Source organism: Aethalodelphis obliquidens, unplaced genomic scaffold (assembly GCF_003676395.1).
Source record: "Aethalodelphis obliquidens isolate GAN/ISIS:26980383/991018 unplaced genomic scaffold, ASM367639v1 scaffold15, whole genome shotgun sequence".
Classification (NCBI taxonomy): domain Eukaryota; kingdom Metazoa; phylum Chordata; class Mammalia; order Artiodactyla; family Delphinidae; genus Aethalodelphis; species Aethalodelphis obliquidens.
Genome location: NW_020837959.1, coordinates 3,973,664 through 3,993,938, shown reverse-complemented (window position 1 = coordinate 3,993,938; position 20,275 = coordinate 3,973,664). Strand labels below are relative to the sequence as shown.

The 20,275-nt window shown below is 37.2% G+C and overlaps 1 protein-coding gene across 2 annotated transcripts; it reads left to right on the top strand.

Annotated features, from left to right (window-relative positions):
• Positions 1-1,648: 1,648 nt before the first annotated feature.
• Positions 1,649-20,037, top strand: ABHD13 (abhydrolase domain containing 13). Of its 2 annotated transcripts, XM_027115852.1 has the most exons (3): positions 1,779-1,892; positions 14,806-14,883; positions 14,997-20,037. In XM_027115852.1, exon 3 carries the CDS (start codon positions 15,017-15,019, stop codon positions 16,028-16,030), a length of 1,014 nt encoding a protein of 337 aa, XP_026971653.1. In that variant the 5' UTR covers positions 1,779-1,892; positions 14,806-14,883; positions 14,997-15,016; the 3' UTR covers positions 16,031-20,037. The 2 variants fall into 2 exon arrangements, with proteins under 2 accessions (XP_026971652.1, XP_026971653.1); XM_027115851.1 differs by lacking the exon at positions 14,806-14,883 and having other exon boundaries at positions 1,649-1,892; positions 14,997-20,033.
• Positions 20,038-20,275: the final 238 nt, after the last annotated feature.

Sequence of the window (20,275 nt, the reverse complement as noted above, 5' to 3'; positions counted from 1 at the left end):
AGAAATGAAAACAACCCGAATCCTTTTGTGTGGCTTTCCAGGAGCTGTGGCTTTCTACCAGTATCTTGCTATGGCTTGTCCTCTTCCACCATGGAGAATTGAGAAATTATTCATAAACTGTAGGAAGAGACAACTTTTAGAATTACTTCATTTTAGCATAAAATATTATTGCTTTAAAATGAAAGTGAAATTTTGCTACAACAGGCTCTGAGAATACATTTTGGAGCTTTCAAGTGCCCTTAGGAGTTGTCTAATGTACAAAAGCCTCTTTTTACAAACTGACACACATTTAATCCACGGTACTAATTTGTAGTAAAGCTACACTTAGGGGTCCTTCTAGCTCAACAACAACTATATGTCACATCAGCTATGTTATCTGACTACTTTTCTAAAATAACTTGAGTCGTAAAGTCACATGGTACTGTTTTGTGGGTAATTTTTCCACCTACTAGTCAACTTAATTATCAATTCACTTTGGAGGAGCACCCAACAGTGTTAAGTTAGAGGACCCTCCACGTGCCCATCTTTTGCGAAGGCAGTTGTGTACATTTTTGTACCCTGTTCAACATCTACTGAGCTTGTATAATGTCGGAGATTGCACTTTGTATTAGTGATATAAGAGGGGAACAAGGAAACCAGACAAACTCCAAGTTGTTTCAAATCCCCATCTCCAAGTTACCATGTTATTTTAGCCTTCTGATGCTTGGTTCACAGAGAATCGAGTTTTTCATTGAGTATCGTCTAGAGTTGCTTTGATTATTAGTTTATTTGTGTAAGTGGTCGGTCTACCATGGTGGGTGGTGCTTATCAGATGATGCACCACCTGATAACAATTTCTGATAAAAATAGGAATTATTATCAAGAGCCTCTCTGACCTGGAGCTCTCAATTTGGCAGCAGATTCCAAGCTTTAAAAAACATTGTTACATATCCTCTGTATATATAATACAGGGTACAGAGACTAGGGAATGACGGGGGTGGGGTAAGACATCGATAAACAAACAATTGAGTACAATTTGCTGCGCAAGGCGGTTGTCAGTGAAGGTAATGACACTCCAGCTTCAGGGGCCCATTTGTATGGTCACTTCCAAGGCCCTGGGAGGGGCCCTAGCAATGTCTTCACGGTCTTGTGCTTCTGTAAAATTTGCAAAAGTAAGGTAATGTTCCATTCTTTTTCTTTACAAGGGCCGTCTAAATGGTACAAGTTTCGGGCCTCATAAACCATGCATCCGCCCGTGACGGTCCACTCTGATAAAGGTAGGAGCGGTCTGGGTTGGGAGAAGACAAAAAGAGAAACAAAGTTAAGGAAGCGATTTAAGTGCCGGAACTCACTCCTATATCCTTAACAACCGACTGGGGCACACACCGCTTCTTCGGGAAGACATGCGTCCTACAGGCAGATCCGGCAGGCTCCGAGCTCTCACGCCGGAGGCCTCGGAGGCGGGGCGAGAGGCCTCCCGGCGATCGGAGGGAAGAGAGGCTACCGGACAACCCGCCGCTGGGTATCCGGCCCATCGCGAGCATGCGCGTGCCGGCGGCCCGTTCCCGCGGTATCTTGTCCGTCCGGGCCGCCGTCGCGGGTGGGGAAACTCCTGCGGCCGCGGTCTCTGCGCATGCCCGGGAGGGCGGGCCCGCTTCCCACTCCCGGGAGGAAGGCGAGAGCAGGTGATGTGGGAGCCGGCGGGAGTATTTGCCGGCTACACAGAGCGTGGGCCGGAAGTGGAGGAGCCGAGAGCGGCGCCGCAGGAGCTCCGGGCTACACCGTGGCGACGGCGGCGGCCCCTCGGCTGGAGGAGGACGATGAGGAGCGACGGAAGCGGCGCGGGGGGACGCTTCTCCGCGGCGCCGGGTTCCGAGTCCGCGGCCGACTGCGCAGCCTGCGAGCAGGTCTAAGTAAGTGCGGTGCGGGCCGCGGGGCCGCCGTGTCCCGGGGCCGCGGGGGGCGGCCGGCGAGGGCCTCCCGGGAGCGCGGGGCTGCGCGCCCAGGGCCGTGCGGGACCGGACGGAGCCCTCTCCGCAGCCTCGCCGGCCGAGGGGGGAGAAGCCCAAACAGACGCCGCTGTGGGAACCGAGGCGCGCCGATTCCCGACCGCCCTCCGGTGCGGCGCCGGGACGCTGTCCTAGAAGGTGTCTTAGAATTCGCTGTCAGTGGTGTTTCCAGTAACGTGTACAAACCAGCGCGTGGACACCATCCATCCCCAGCCTAGCCCTCCCCCGCACACAGGAAAAGTGCAGCGAAAATCCCAGCTGCCAGGTGTGAGACATGGAGTAGTCCTGGCCCACTCAGGTCAAGAACAGGTTTAGACCCTGCGAATTCCATGGCAGGAACTTTGGGGTGTTTATGAAACGGGGCGGGAGCACCCCATAGAATTAAGTCAGTTTTGCTGTAGAATCTTGTCAACATGTGTTTTCTGCAAAATGCATTACGAGAGTTATTGCCCAAGGTATCAGAACCCCAAACAAAGTCTTTTATTCGATAGCTCTTTGGTTTAGGTTCACCATGTTACAGTTACTGCATAGAAAGGCACAAGAAGATGTGGGCTTTAAGTTTTGATGCTTGGCTTTTCATGGATCCTCTCCTGGTATCTTTCGGCACGCGTTAAGAACTTGTGCGCAAGCGTGGGTTAATCTCGTATCTTTTGCTGAGAGGTTAAGTTTTATTCCACGAGCTAAGAACTCGTGGTTGACCATCTAGTGGTATGTCATAATTGTCCTGCTTACGTCCTAGACTGCTCAATTCAGTAGTTGTTAATAGAGACTTACTGTGTGCCATGCATTGCTCTGTCGACTGAAAATACGGATTTGCATAAGATGATGTCACTGTCATCAAGGAACTCACAGTCTCTGTAAAGCAGATGAATTACACTACGGCAGTGAGTGCCACCACATGAATTTGTACAAACTACAGGATGTGAAATGGTTGGCAGTAGGGAGTAGAGGACCAGGGAAGGCTTTCTGAAGGAGCTGCTACCTGAGCTGGGTTTTGACAGGAAAAAATAAGGCAGCGCCCTAATTCCTTCCTGTGTGCACCTACTCAGGTAATCTCCAGTGAGTCCTACCATTATTTCATCCAGGTCTAGCAGACCTTCTAGTTGTACTTATTCTGCTCTAGTAGATAATAAAATGCTTTAACTTTTGTCTCGTACAAGTAGCTGCATGTATTAACATACTGTGTTACAGTTGATCGCAGCCGTGTTTCAATTACGTGTTTGACCCCCTTTTTACACACCAGGAGACATATATTTAGAAAGCTTAAGTGAGTTGGCAAAAGCCACCCAGCTGTCAACGTACGGAGCCTGAAAACACCCTCGTTCCCACAGCACGACGCTGCTTGCCATTGATAGGTCCTTTGGAATGATGAAAGTGAGCCAGCTTATGAATATCTGTACATACGGACCTTGGCAAGGCTCCTGGCTTCTCAGCCACACCTCAGGCCTGAACGAGAGCATTTACTAACCAAGCTGTCCTGGGTCAACATTGCGACTTTAGAAGTGGGTACAGGAAACAATCCAACCTAACCTTTTTCTGGGATCTCTTCTCTCCGGTCGCTTACCTCAGGAAAATCTACTTCTGTTTCTCTGTTTTTCTTTAATTTAGAACTCGGTTGTTACTCAGAGATTCTAAAATCTTTCTAATTATCGGTTAGTCACCTCAGGAATGTTTGAGGCCCTTATATACTCTTTTGAGAACAGACCTAAAAAAAAAAAAGGGTTCTAGTTTTTCTATTTAAGATTTTTTCCCCCTCAAGTGATAGACTGCATAATAAATTATTACATTTTACGTTGCTGTTTCGTATAAGTCTCAACTCCTACAGCAGTATATTGTACTGGAATTGCAAAGCTGTAGTATATCCAGGGTGTGAACTGTGTGCATTTATGAGCTAGCCTGAGAATCTTACTTCTTCTGTAACACTGATTTTATAAGAAAATAAATTCCAAGTTTCACCCATTTAGTTAATAGTATTTAGAACACTATCCCGTCGTAAGTTGGAAAGGTCCTGAATTTCATTATCAGTTTTAATTCTTACATCAGTGTTTGCATTTTTAGCCTTGTGGATCTATTTTTTTAACCCTTTTCTTTCTTTGATATTTATAATCTCAGAATAAATTGTGATTGACTTCCACAGTGACAAGAATCTGTTATCTTTGTTCTCTCAGAGTTGACTAGATTTGCGAAGTCTTCTGTGCTTCAGGCGAAAGGGAAAGCACAAAAATGCTACTAAGTTGCTGCCTGGTATAATGTTCCAGATGTCTGCTCAAGCCAATTGAAATCCCAGTTTAAATCCAGCATCTCCATAGGCAGTTACTGTTGATTTGTCCCATAGGACTATTAATACACACTTTTTCATTATTGATGGCACGTGGGTAACCATTAGGGAAATAGATAATTCATCCTGTGGTGTCTCCAGCACACGGATAGTGGCTGTTTGTGTTTTCATTTCAGCTGTGCAGCTGGCATGGTTTCTTAACTTTCCAGTGCTTAGCAGAAAAGGAGATCCATTGATGCAGGAGGGCTGAATCTGCTTTCTCTGTTACTTGAAATGTGATTGGAAGCTGTGAATTCCCCCAGAGGATACCATTCTCCCCCTGTAATGCAGACGTTAGGTGTGACACATGAATTTGCTTTCCACTTTTTAGTCTTCCCTTGAACCTACACATGGTTTTGTCACTTGTCGGTATGTTTCTTTAATGTACGAGCAGTTTTTATTTTTAAACAAGATGTTCCTAAAATTATCAATCGAGATGGATATAAAGGCCTTTAAAATAATAGTACGTTTATGACTTCTTAAAATTGTATTTATAATTGGTTACTCTTCAGTCAGATTGTTTTTGGGGGAAGTCATATTTAATTCATGTATAGGTAAAACATCTTTTGTAGTTTTCAAAGACCTTTTACTGTTGGCAGAATCAGTAAATGAATATACACCGTGCAATACGATATAAACTTCCGCATTTAAAAAATAATGAGAATAATTAGCATTTACTTTTTTTTTTTGCGAGACAGTTCCAGCCTTCATTAAAGTATAATTTTATCTGCGATTGAAAGAGTAACATATTTGTTCAGTTTACTCTGCTAGTATTATTGGGGCAGTCATAATTAAATGTATCCATTCCCATAGTTTGAGCTTTAGTTCTTGATATATCTAAGTTGTTAATCTTTATTTATTTTAAATTTTTGGATAAAATATTGCTAAATGAATAAATAAGTGGCATAGACAGCTGTTTGATGGAAAGTAAGAGAAATTCTTAACCCTAGAGTTGTACTTTGTCCTGTTTTTTAAAAATTGGCAAAAATTTCTCCATGGTTTCTTTAAGTATTCAAGCATAATGAAATCCAGAGATTACTAAAATTATGTTGTGAAGGACACATAGTTAAGATTTTCTTTTTCTTTTGCTCTATGTAAGGACAGTGTGATCTTTCTCTAATTTTCCTTGGCCCCTCTATAATTAAATTTATGTTAGACATATACAGTTACATATGCCCATGATCCCTGAGTAGACCGAGGGCTACTGAGTAGATCATGAGCTACTTAGGAATAGGACTGCATATTTATAAGTTTTAAATAGTCTGTAGTGTCTGAGCACTATGATTCAGAGAGCAGGTGTCTGCAAGTATTGGTGGCGTTTTCTTTAATCTTGAAATACTATGATAAGATGCAATGGAATCTGATGAGGCTGGGAAACCAACCCTGGGACCATTTTGTGGTCTGGGCTGGGTTTGAGAACTCCCTTGGGGGACGTGTAGTTGTGTTCTGAGGACTCATATGATTGAAGGTGGGCATACGTTTGGTATTGATCTCTCTTTTTTTTTAAGCCTCAGCTTATTGAACAGTTATTTAAATATTTTTCCTTAGATATGGAACCATTTGCGATCCTCCAAGTACATATATGAGGGAGCACATAAGGTGATTAAAGGAGGTCAGATGCACATGTTCATCACTCACTCAGTTGACTGGTCACTCAGCTCACACTGTAACCAACATGGTGGTTCTGACAGCTTCACAGCTATAAATTGTTTATATTTTTAGCCTTAAATGGGTTATTGTATACTTATATGGGCTGATATTTAAAGATAGGAAGCATATGGAGCAATAAAGGTGAACAAAACAAGTTAATGACTATAAAATTCTCAAGATGAGCATCATCAGATTTCTACTTTTCATTCATTTGCTCAAAGTACTTATAGAGTATAAAAAGATACTACTAATATTTCAGAACCATTCTTTTAAAGAGAGAACAATCATAATTAGATTTACTTTGTCTATACATTACAATAAAAATTAGTCTTTTTTTTTTTTTTTTTTTTGCGGTACGCGGGCCTCTCACTGCTGTGTCCTCTCCCGTTGCGGAGCACAGGCTCCGGACACGCAGGCTCAGCGGCCATGGCTCACCGGCCCAGCCGCTCCGCGGCACATGGGATCCTCCTGGACCGGGGCACGAAACCGCGTCCCCTGCATCGGCAGGCGGACTCTCAACCACTGCGCCACCAGGGAAGCCCCTAGTCATGTTTTTAATAGATTATTTCTTGAGAAGTGCTCACTAATATCAGATGGCACCTCTAACCACTTCATCTAAATAAAAAGCACAAAAATTGTTTTTAAGGTTGATATTTTTTCATTCGGATATAAGATCTGTGCATGTTATAATAATGTACCTATTATTGATATTGTAACATAGTTAAATTTACTTTGCATGTTATTTTATATGTAGCCCTAGAATCAATTGTTTTTTAAAAAATATATTTGTTTACACATCATGCTTTTTTGTTCATAATTAACATAAAGCATGTAAAACATTAGATGAGGAGGATTTGTTTAGTTTTGGGTAAGTCTGTGTTGTTAACGAAGCATCAGGTACTCAAGGAACAGATAAATTGAGATTATCGATGGAGTAGACATGGAGAATGGGAATAATTCATAAACAAGTATGATGGTTGGAGCCATGAGAAAGAATGAAATCCCTGAGGAAAAGAAAGGTAAATACACAGGGCCTTGGAAAATGCCAACATTTAGGGGTGGGTCAGAGCGAGAAACACAGGGATTTGATTATACTGGAAGCTGAGGAAGATTCCAGGTTTGGTGCTACTTAGGGGTACAGTGTTGCAGTGTGGATTGAGAAAAGTCCATTGGATTTATTAGTAAGTGAGGTTTGCTTTTTATGAGAGATCATCACAAGAGCTCATGCATCAGATCCTCTACTAGCGAGTAGTTAGCAGTTACTGGGGTGGTCGAAGCCATAGATAGATGGGCTTTAGAGACATTTGATATGTGAGAGCTGGTGTGATAACTTGGCAAAGGTAGAATTGAGAAATGAGAATAAGTGAGGTACTTATTTAAGACGTAGGCATAAGATTAGAAACAGAGTAATAATGTAGAAGAAGAATGGCAGATGAAGGATATTGGTTGACCGAGCTTCTTTGCTCTACAGGTCTAATGTTCTTTCCCTCTAAACAGCCTTTTTAATTAGTATAAACATTGATTTCACTTGGAGTACATTAAACTCAAATTTCTCTTTATTGTTTATGATGCTAAGATGTTATCAGCAGTTGCATTGCAGCATGCAAAAGAACCTGGCAAATAACCCATCTCTTCTGGCAACACATTTCATAAATTTTCCTCATAGGATGTACTTTTTTTTTTTTTTTTTTGCGGTACGCGGGCCTCTCACCGTTGTGGCCTCTCCCGTTGCGGAGCACAGGCTCCGGACACGCAGGCTCAGTGGCCATGGCTCACGGGCCCAGCCGCTCCGCGCCATGTGGGATCTTCCCAGACCAGGGCTCGAACCCATGTCCCCTGCAGTGGCAGGTGGATTCTTAACCACTGCGCCACCAGGGAAGTCCGAGAAAAGGTTTTGTTAACCCTTTATTCAAACTAATTTTTTGACAAAATAAGTGGAAAACTTACTGTTAGCTCTAGGATCTGTGCAGTGGACTGTACCGGCGGCAATGTTCATTTTTATTGATCATCATAGCATCTGGGTATATGTGAAGTTGTTTTTACATCTCAGCAGATGGCTTTAGTAATTATACTTTGTTGATAGTTTCAGCAAATTTATCAAAAAAAATCCTTCCTATATTGTTTGATAGATCCAGTTCCATTAAGAGCATGGAGGTGTGATACAGAAGGAGGAGCAGAAATTATTGGCTAATTGGGTTATAGGAAAAATAAGGCAGTTCGTGCATGGAGGTCTCTTTCTAAACCGCCAATATGCCGTAATGTATTATAGAGAAGAGACACACACTCTAGAACAGTTTTTATTAACCTGTCCTTAAAATTGACATCCATTTGATATTCCTCAAAATGAATTGATTTTATTGACTTCCACAGTTTAACAATCCATTGCAAGATTACCTTTGTTTATCACAAAGTCATTTAATTAAGGCAGCTTTTCAGGAATGCTTTGTGGAAAACTGCAAGGTTAAATCCCTACTGTTCCTAACCAATAATGGACTCAGATATGCCATTTTTCTGGTGTCCAGTCTTAAATATATATGTCTGACGCTCAGAATGCAGTTGTGTTTTCTTAGAAATCTAATAATTCAGATACATTACTGGATTGTTCATTTAAAAAAAAATTTTAGTTTTAAATATATATAAAGTGCTGTACTACCCATGGGAATACAGTAGTGTAAAAGAAAAACACAGTTCCTGGCCTTACAAATTTAAATTCAATATTGTATGTTGAAAAGATTCTGAAGACGAAGCAGCTGTTATAGGAAATTACCAGTGATTTAAGAAGCATCCATACCATGAACATAATGAGATTCTAAGAGACTCAGAAATAGTTAGATGCTTTGAAGTCAGAGATTAAGAGCTTTGGGTCAAAAAGGCTTGATTTCTCGTCTTGTCTCTAGCATTAATCAGCCTTGTAAATGTTAGCAAGTTGCTTCACCTCTCTACCTGTTTTTTTTTTTTCATCTGTAAAAGGGAAATAACATTACATGCTTCCTTAAGTTGTGAGGATTAAATGACTTAAATTGGAAAAATGAGTCAGCTGAAAATTAATGAAAATTGCTCAGACATTGTTACGCCCTCAGAGATGCCACCAGAGCATGAGGTATGCTGGGGACTGTGGTTCCTGACAGAGGAGCCCAGGAAGACGGCTGCTGTTATTCACTAACCATGATCACAGGGAGACCACACTTCTGTCCCAGCCTCACTTCACTTCGAAATATGTCATCTCAGCCAGTGAGCAGGTCTCTGGATATTGAGAGCTAGCGCATCAACAATTCCCTATTCCGGGGTTAAAATGCCCTTAAATATTTCTGTAGTTACAAATGGGAGAGCTGGTTGGATCAACAGTGAGATGCTTGAGCAGAACTTATTTCAGAAGCTCTCACTGATCATGGATCCTGTCCTGTTCCCATCCTCTGGAAGAAAGAGGAGAAGGAAGAGCCCAGTGCGAGAGACCAAAAGGCTGATCTCTGTACAGAGCTTGTGATTTCTGGGGAAGAGCTCAGAAACTTGTTTTCAGGAAATTTCTCAACAAAAGATTTGACTGTCATGTGATGCTGGCATTTCTCATGTTCTCAGGCATTTCTCATTATATGAGGTTAGATTTACTGTGTACATTATAGAAAGACCTTTAAAAAATAGATGTTTTGCCATAATTTCCTATGAATGATTATAAATATATGCAAGCAACTGTGTGTTTAAAAAAGCAAATTTATCTTTAAACATCTAGTTGTAGTTCCCAAGAAGGACAGAATGAAATAAGATGATGTAAAAACAAAGATGATGGTAATGATGACAGTCATGGTAATGACGATAATAGCTGTTTACTGAGCCTTTTCTGTGAGTGAAGTCTTGTTTTGGAGGCAGAAAAAAAAAAAAAAAAGAGCCTACTTTTTTAAAAAAGATATTTTTTCAAAGTTTGAAAATCGAAAACTTTATATAGTTTAATCTATATAGGTGGTTTGAATTTCAAAATATGCCCTGTCCATGTATTATGAGGTTTATGTTTTATTTAGTGTTGTATTAGTTTTTTATAAGAACTTTGATGTGAAAACTTGAGTCAATTCACTCCTGATTATCCAGGTTGTAGGAGTGCTTTGCCATGCCCTTATCAAATTCCTATATATTTTTTTCTTATAGGTGCTTGGTAAGTTCTAATTTTGATGTTAATTCAAGCAGAACATGGTTAAGAATGTAGTAGTACAGCCAGAAATACTAGTCACAAAAGCAAATGAAGTTAATATATCGGTAGCATTTGTAAATGCTTTTTTTATTAATTTTATTTGATAATGCTGACCAGCTTTATAAATAGGCATTTTTAGAATTCTCATTCTACTGAAAAGGAAATTCAAACTGGAAATAACTGATAAACCCAAGATTATTAACAAATATATGGTAGAGCAGACTTTAAGGGTGATGGAATTTTAGTGTTTTTTTCCTACTATATCACCAAATAAGTGATATTTGAGTTACTCATCTCTCTGATACTTCTGCCATAAACGATTGGCTTGACTATGAAAAAAAGTACATTTTTTCCCTAAAGAAATATCTTAAATGGTATCTTATTTTCCAAATGACACAGTGCCTTAGTATATTTGTATGTTATATCCCAAACCTTGTTAATCCTAATCATTATACAAAAATTATTTTATTTTGATGTATAAAGTAAATGCCAGTCTGTTTTCAAATTTTCCTAATATAACTTCCGGGTACAAATGAAAATCATTCTCTTAAAGAAATAAAATGAAGTAAGCATTAGATGAAAAATTTAAGTACTCAGATGTGTTGTTCAGACTTATCCACTACAGTGAAGGATTATAGAGTAGCCCTGTATAATTTAAGCTGTTGATGAATAGTGGCCAGAGATTGTAAACAGCATTGATTATTGACCTGGAACAGTTATTCAGTATTCAGTGTAATTGGCTTATTTGGCTGCTGTAGTGTAGCCTCTTTCAATCTGGTTCTTATCCAGGTCTGACACCTAATGCTCAGGTATTGCTTCTCTAGTTGTTAAGCTTGGATTTTTGTTTTACCTCACATACCTGCTTTTCTCTGGCTTAACATAGTGCTTATTGTAATAAAACTTGCTGCAACTGGGTGGCAGTGTTGATTTTAGAGAAACTTCAGAAAAATGCTACACTGTTGGTTTATGTTCAAAGAGAGTTATTTGAACGTAAATTCAGATTCGAAGGTCCATGTTTAGCGGAATAGTAAAATATTTTTGATGAGATTATAATGAAAAATCGAATCTATTAAATTGTCTAACTCATCTTTGTAGCCAGTATAATTTAACGTGGTTTTCAGTGTTTAAATCTAATTTGATGAACTAAAATGCCACATTTATTAGCTTATGACATACAGTAAAATTTTATAAAGATAAGTCATTAACAATTATTTATTAAATTTAAGAATAACTTCTTTATGGTAGTTTTGTTAGTGAGTAAAAGAGAATGTAATTTTTAAAAATGGTAAATATATAAGTAAATGAGTACTACTTAAGCAAAATTGTAACATCTCACCTCTTGTGCCTTTTTAAGACAACGCACATAAACTTTATTTGGTAACAAAAACAATGACTTCTGAAAGCTTTTCTTTTGTATTTTCTTTACATCAGTTATAGTTTTTAGCAAACTTTAAAAAGATTTTTCTCCAGTAAGTCGTTTTCTTCATTTATCTCTGGTTCTGAAATAGAATTTCTGTGTCTTTGTTTCACACTTATCCCCCAAGTGTTCATGGCCTTATCAGTATACTGTAGCAATCTTTGTTGACCCGCTGGTATGAAATTGCAGTGAGGGCTCTATAAAAGATTGAGCATATTTCACAGTATTAACTATCTAAAGTTTCTTTTTAATCAGATATGAAAGACAAATTATTAGACTTTTTCTTAAAAATAATACAATATTAGAAACTAGTGTTCCATTTAAATTATTTTTTAAATTTAGCTGTGAGAACCTCCAAATAGAAGGGAACATATTTTATATTTTTTATTTTAGTTGAATTATAATTTTTTTCTATAATGTGAAAAAGAAAATTGACAATAAATTCTATTGGATTGGTCTTGATAGGTTAGAATCTGTTAACTACCTCTTTAATAAAATTTGCCCTCAACCTACCTAGCTCAGTAAAGTTGTTTTGGGTCCATCTCCTAGAGAAATGGAAACAAAAGCAAAAATAGACAAATGGGACTTAATTAAACTTAAAAGCTTTTGCACAACAAAGTAAATCATAAACAAAACGAAAAGACAGCCTATGGACTGGGAGAAAATATTTGCAAACGATGAGACCAACAAGGCCTTAATTTCCAAAATATACAAACAGTTTATACTGCTCAATATCAAAAAAACCCCCCAAAACCCTCAACCCAATCCAAAAATGGGCAGAAGACCTAAATAGACATTTCTCCAAAGAAGACATACAGGTGGCCAGTGGCACATGAAAAGATGCTCAGCATCACTAATTATTAGAGAAATGCAAATCAAAACTACAATGAGATACCACCTCACACTGATCAATCAAAATGGCCATCATCAAAAAGTCTACAAATAATAAATACTGAAGAGGTTGTGGAGAAAAGGAAGCTCTCCTAAACTGTTGGTGAGAATGTAAATTGGTGCAGCCATTATGGAGAACAGGATGGAGGTTCCTTAAAAACTAAATATAGAATTACTCTATGATCGAGCAGTCTCATTCCTGGGCATATATCCAGAAAAGACGAAAACTGTAATTCAAAAAGATGGATGCACCCCAGTGTTCATAGCAGCACTATTTACAATAGCCAAGACATGGAAGCAGCCTAAATATACATCAACAGATGAATGGATAAAGAAGATGTGGCGAGCACACACACACACACACACACACACACACACACACACACACAGTGGAATATTACTCAGCCCCCAGAATGAATGACATAATGCCATTTGTAGCAACATGAATGGACCTAGAGATTATCATGTTAATTGAAGTAAGTCAGACAGAGAAAGACACCGTACGGTGTCACTTATATGTGGAATATAAAAAAATTATACAAATGAGTTTATTTACAAAACAGAAATAGACTCACAGATATAGAAGGCAAACTTACGGTTACCAAAGGGGAAAGAGGGGGAGATAAATTGGGAATTTGGGATTAACAGGTATACACTGTTAGATAAACAAGGACCTACTATGTAGCCCAAGATACATTCAATATCTTGTAATAATATTATGGAAAAGAATGGAAAAGAATCTGAAAAAATTATATATGTGTGTGTGTGTGTGTATGTATGTATCTATATATAACTGAATCACTTTGCTGTACACCTAAAACATTGTAAGTCAACTATATTTCAATTTAAAGAAAGAATAAAATACCAAGGAATAAATTTAACCAAGGAGGTAAAAGAATTGAACACTGAACACTATAAGACATTAATGAAAGAAATTGAAGGATACACAAGAAAGTGGAAAGGTATTTGGTACTCATGGATTGGAAGAATTAATATTGTTCATACTGCCCAAAGCAGTCTACAGATTCAGTACAATCCCTATCAAAATTCCAGTGGCATTTATCTCAGAAATAAAACAAATAATCCTAAAATTTGTATGGAACTACAAAAGACCCTGAATAGTCAAAGTATTCTTGAGAAAGGAAAACAAAGGTGGAGACATCATGCTTCCTGATTTCAAACTATATTACAAAGCTATAGTAATCAGAACAGTATGGTATTGGCATAAAAACAAACACATAGATCAGTGGAACAGGATAGAGAACCCAGAAATAAACCCACACATAATATGTTAATTTATGACAAAGAATATACAATGAGGAATGGACAGTTTCTTCAATAAATGATATTGGGTAAACTGGGTAGCCACATGTGGAAGAATGAAACTGGACTACTGTTTTACACCATACAGAAAAATTAACTCAAAATGGATTAAAGTCATGAAATTTAGCACTAACTCAAAAAGATATATGCACCACCATGTTTACTATAGCATTATTTACTATAGCCAGGATACAGAGACAACCTAGGTGTTCATTGATGGATGAATGAATAAAGAAAATGTAGGATGTGTCTGTGCGTACACACACACAATGGAGTATTATTCATCCATTAAAAAGGAGGACATTTTGCCATATATAACAGCATGGATAGATCTTGAGGGCATTATACTAAGTAAAGTAAGTCAGAGAAGGACAAATACTGTATGATCTCACTTATGTGTAGATTCTGAAAACAAACAAAACAACCCCATACTCATAGATAGAGAGAACATATTGGTTGTTGCCAGAAGCTGGGGGTAGTGAGCAAAATAAAAGAAGTGGGTCAAAAGGTATAAACTTAACAGTTGTAAAATAAGTCATGGGGATGTTATGTACAGCATGGTGACAAGTTAATACTGTATTGCATGTTTGAAAGTTGCTAAGCGTAGATCTTAAAAGTTCTCATCACAAGAAAAAGATTTTGTAACTATGTCTAGAGATGGATGTTAACTAGATTTATTGTGATCATTTTGCAGTATATACAGATATTGAATCATTATGTTGTACACCTGAAATTAATATGGTATATGTCAGTTTTACCTCAAATTAAAAAGTTGCCCTCACCTTACCTAGCTGACCAGTGGGTGCACCAGGAGCATTAGAAGCATGCTGCTTGGTCTCCAGGCTCTTCTGTCTGCAAAGCTGGGACACGGCCAATCCACTTATGCTCCAGAGCGTTTGTTCCCTCATATAAAAAATTGGGAACATGACATCAACTTATTTTTCTGTCAAATCAAGGAGAATACATGAATGAAAGTACCTGCATTTTTTTTTAAGAAAATGAATATAGTTTGATGAATATTTGTGTTTCATATATACAGCAGTGGAGGGAGAAAGGAGACCTTGAGAACTGAAGGGATGAAGAAAATTAGAACAATCGATTTTGTGGATGGATTGATGTAGGTTTCCAAGGATTCACCTAGTACCATGATTTATTACATCATGGATCTAACTTTTAAAATAATAGATGTATGTTGAATTACTGATTCTCCCTATCTCTGTCTCTCTTCAGGACGCTTACGGAGAGCCACAATGGAAAAGTCCTGGATGCTGTGGAACTTTGTTGAAAGATGGCTAATAGCTTTGGCTTCATGGTCTTGGGCTCTCTGCCGTATTTCTCTTTTACCTTTAATAGTGACTTTCCATCTGTATGGAGGCATTATCTTACTTTTGTTAATATTCATATCAATAGCAGGTATTCTCTATAAATTCCAGGATGTATTGCTTTATTTCCCAGAACAGCCATCTTCTTCACGCCTTTATGTTCCCATGCCGACTGGTATTCCACATGAAAACATTTTCATCAGAACCAAAGATGGAGTGCGTCTAAATCTTATTTTGATAAGATACACTGGAGACAATTCGCCCTATTCCCCAACTATAATTTATTTTCATGGGAATGCAGGCAACATAGGTCACAGGTTACCGAATGCATTGCTTATGTTGGTTAACCTCAAAGTTAATCTTTTGCTTGTTGATTATCGAGGATATGGAAAAAGTGAAGGAGAAGCAAGTGAAGAAGGACTCTACCTAGACTCTGAGGCTGTGCTAGACTACGTGATGACCAGACCTGACCTTGACAAAACAAAAATTTTTCTTTTCGGCCGTTCCTTGGGAGGGGCAGTAGCTATTCATTTGGCCTCTGAAAATTCACATAGGATTTCAGCCATTATGGTGGAGAACACATTTTTAAGCATACCGCATATGGCCAGCACTTTATTTTCATTCTTTCCAATGCGTTACCTTCCTTTATGGTGCTACAAAAATAAATTTTTGTCCTACAGAAAAATCTCTCAGTGCAGAATGCCTTCTCTTTTCATCTCTGGACTCTCTGACCAATTAATCCCACCAGTAATGATGAAGCAACTTTATGAACTTTCCCCATCTCGGACTAAGAGATTAGCCATTTTTCCTGATGGAACTCATAATGATACATGGCAATGCCAGGGTTACTTCACTGCCCTTGAACAGTTCATCAAAGAAGTAATAAAGAGTCATTCTCCTGAAGAAATGGCAAAACCTTCATCTAATGTAACAATTATATAATTTTTTTTTGATTAATGCACTGTATTTTAATTTGTGCAGAATGATAAAGAATGTTCCTTTCTAGAAGTGTGTTATATCTGTACTTGTCTGAAGAGTGACATTAAACTTTGAAAGGACTTCAGTGCTCCTTTAAAATGATCCAAATAGTTTTTTACATTTGAAGGACTATAATCATTGGGATTTCATACATTTTCATCGAACCTTTCAATATGGTTATGTATCCATATCTTTAGTTTAGTATGCTATCATAATAGCATATTCAGAAGTTTCTTGTTGCTGAAGTTGTGTAATCTACGTGACACTTAGATTAATGACTAAGTGTGGAAGGAGACATGTAAACAAGAAACCTTTGGGTATTATTCCTTTAGTAAATATTGGGACAATCATGGTAAGCAAACTTAGTTCTGTAATTGCATTTTTCACCTTAAAAATGAAATGCATGATGGTATTTTATTCCTTGACTTATGCAATGCAATGTTTTTAATGTAAATACTGGTCATATACCAATGTATATGGTAACCTGGGTTATATCTATTTTTATGTAAACTCTATTTTGTTTTTAGCAAGAAATGAAATTGAGGCCTATGTGCAGGTTGCCATTGAATTTTGCTCTGGTGAATGCTGAGATCCAGCTTTTTCTTACAAATAAATGGGACCCCATTTTCCAATATAAACGTACCGTGTTTTGTTAGGTACAGTCTGGATCATGGCATGTAAAAATAGAAATTGAGAATTTTACTGCAGCTTTGATGTGCATATTTGAACTTTTTAACATTTGTAATTTTGGTGGCAAAGAGAATTTTAGCTTCTGTCGATTTTGTAAGTCTACAGCTGAACCACTAATAGCAGTCATAATGAAGATTAGAATCTGTTTAAGAATTAGGAAGTCTTATCATTACATTATTGTACATACTATTTTACAAGAATTCCCACATTTCATTTTTAAGTCCAAGTATCTAGGTATATCTGTCCCACTAAAGCCAGGATATCATTTATTGGACTTTCTGAAAATAAAAGTTACAAAAACAAAAGTAAATGAAAACTATATTCTTTGGTCTGATGTTTCAGTTATGAAATAGAAGAACTGCATCAAAAGACAGCTTTAGGAAGTCTTATTTATTTTCTACATGTGAGAATGTGCGGATAAAGGAACTCTAGAGCTTTTGATCACAGAACCTGTGACCACATTTAACAATTAAATGGCTGTAAGTGGGAAGTAGTATTTCGACATATAGAAGGTAAGAAAAATCTTATTTAAGAAAAGAGCCCCTTAATCCTTACAGGATTTACCTTAAGATATATAAGCTAAGTTGTTTCAAGCAGTCCTCAAAAATTAGATGTAATTGAGCTCTGTACGTTATGTCAGCTTTAACATATGATATTCTGAGTATTTTAGCTATATTTATTGGCTTTGTGCAAGCAGCTAGGGCAGAGAAATAATGGGTCAGTAATCTTGACCTTAATTGAAACTCTTTCCATAGAGATAGGGCTAGAAATACTTTTGCCAAATAACATTCTTATCATTCACTTTATGTCAGTATTTAGAAAAAAAAGAAAATTATAGCAAGTATGATTTCTAAAGGATAATGTTTTCTATAAATTGTAAAAACATCATGCGTTTTTAAAAAAAGTTGGAAACGCATATCATGGAAGGTGTATTTTATATTTATAAATTCACTACAATTAAAGGCTACTTTTCATCTTGTCAATCATAGCTATATAGAATGACTATCCTAAATAGTAATGTATTAACAAGAACGTTAATACAACAAAATGTAGTGTATTTAGACATGAGTTTACATGGCACACCTTAGACTTGTATCATTCTTTAAAGTTTACAAAGTACCTTATGTTTTCATGTGATGATTTAGTCTAGTACACTATGGAGGAATTTATCAACTTTAGTTATAAATATTATGCTGATGAAGTATAAAAAGCTTTTTCTTCATCAGTGTTTTGTTTTATGCTGCTTTTTTTTTTTTTTTTTTTTTAGTACTCCAGGTTTATTAACAATCCCCCCCTCTTCTTTTTGACCCAGGACTTCAGAAGTTGTGGAGTACATGTGTCCCATCCCTACCTTCATTCTCCTCTTTGGGTTGAGGAGCCTTTCTTTCTGCAACAAAAGGAAAAGGTGTCTAGGGTTGTAGCACATCTTTCCTTCCTAGTTTCCTTCTGTATTTGAGACTGGTTCCTTAGATGGGAAGAGAGTAGAAGACAAACTCCTATTATCAGGGGTCCATGAAGCCTGTGGCATCATTTTTTTAAAGCATGTCTAATATTGTGGCCAAAGCAATTGGTCTTAATAAAACATGAATTCTTCATGAGTCATACCTTCATTTTGGACTCATCTCTTAGTGGGAATAGGTGTGTGTCCATCTTGTTTATTAATTTCTGGCTCATTGATGTAAGAGCAGCTGTAGGAGTTTCTGAATGAGTTTTTAAGTTATTAAGCTACTGGAATTTGGAAACCCTAGAGTGATTTTAAATATGGCAAGAAAAAATCCGTTGAGATCAAAATCCATTATTTTAAAAGGGATTATTGGGGGTAAAATGGCAAAAAAGATCCTAAAAAAAGATATTACAAAATACAGGAAAAAATCATTTGTAACAGATAAAAGAATACTAATAGGATAGAAACAACTGGAAAGGGAAATGTGACATCGTTCTTAAATGTAGATCTAGGAAATAATTAGCTGGTGAGGTTGGTGAAAAGGAAGCATAACATGTAAAACAGATCATTTGAACTCAAGGTGTTTCTAACGGAGAAGGCAACTGGAGCACCTGATACTGCATCTACCCTATGTCTTTGCAAACACTTTGACTGTAAAATTGGTGGTTTCGTTAAAATGGTGTTCTGAAATTTGTTATGGGGCAGCTTAAATTTATCTTTTCATGACTGTAGACAGTTGAGAATAACCCAAATTCTACCTTTGGTAATGCGTCACCAGATTAATGATACCGTAATATTTATTGAGAATCATACCACCTGATGCTTTCATACTCATTTCTTTTGTTTATAAGATTTGGTTTGAGGTGGGTATGGGCTTGTTTGGTGGAATTAAAGAATGAAGGCCATACTCAGTTTTATATAAACTAACATGCAAGCCCAGCCAAAGTGTAGTTTTTGACTGAGTCCTGTCCTTGAGGTTAGGAATAAATAAGATAAACCTTAAAAGAGGGTGTCGCAGAAGTCACTTTTTAAATTAGACTATGATTGAGATATACTGAAAACCTCCACTGACCTCTCCCCTCTCTGTTTTTCTTATTATGTTTGACAGCAGTTATGGAGAAGGAAATGTGAAAAGAATTAGTCATAATGCTTTTGGATTATCCTTAAATTTATGTATTTTCATATCACTCAGGTAAAGTTGGGAAATGACAGAGCACAGACATATTTTTAAAATCGGAGTAGAAAATAAAAAGCACTTCTGTTGACTTATATTGCCATATGCGCACATCATCTCAGCTAATCAGAAATAGTATATTCATTTGTATGACAAAATAAATGCATTCATCCTAATAGTAGTCAACACATTTTGCCAGATGGTGCAAATATACCTCCATTTATATTTTGTATCTTAAAAATGTAGTTTAACAATAGGACTGTGTGTAAGAGACACTTTTTTTACGAAAAGTGTCATATATACATATGTAACAGGGATGAGTGTGTGTTGTTTAACATCATTTATAACAGAATTTCTGTCAGTACTCCATATACTGAAAATTCAAGTTGTTTTCAACTTCTTCAAATGCGTTCAGGATAAAATAAGTTAACCCAATTTCATAATGTAAATCATATTTTTGTTATTTGCCATATTTTATTTGAAGCAGTGATAAAATTTTATAACTCAAATCTGAATGTTATAGTACATTATGTGCTAATCATGGCAAAAGCGAACATTTACATTTGTGTTTTTACAATAAATTTCTTTTAAAATACACTTTCTATTTTTCTGTACTGACATATGCAATAAATTGATACATTAAAAGTTTGATTAATGTCTTAAGATAGTTTGTATTCAGTCTTTTCTATTAATCTAGATTATATGGTAGGACATTAAAGCTTCCTTAATGATCAAATAAACTCCTGAATTTGTTCAGAAATTAATTTTTATTGTACTAATGGTGTGAATAAAAAGTAGAAGTTAGATTTATTTTCCCTTTCCTCGTATTTTTCTCTCACATACATTTCATTTAGGCTAATATTAAATATTTTCTATATGTGAACTGCTGGTGAATGAATAG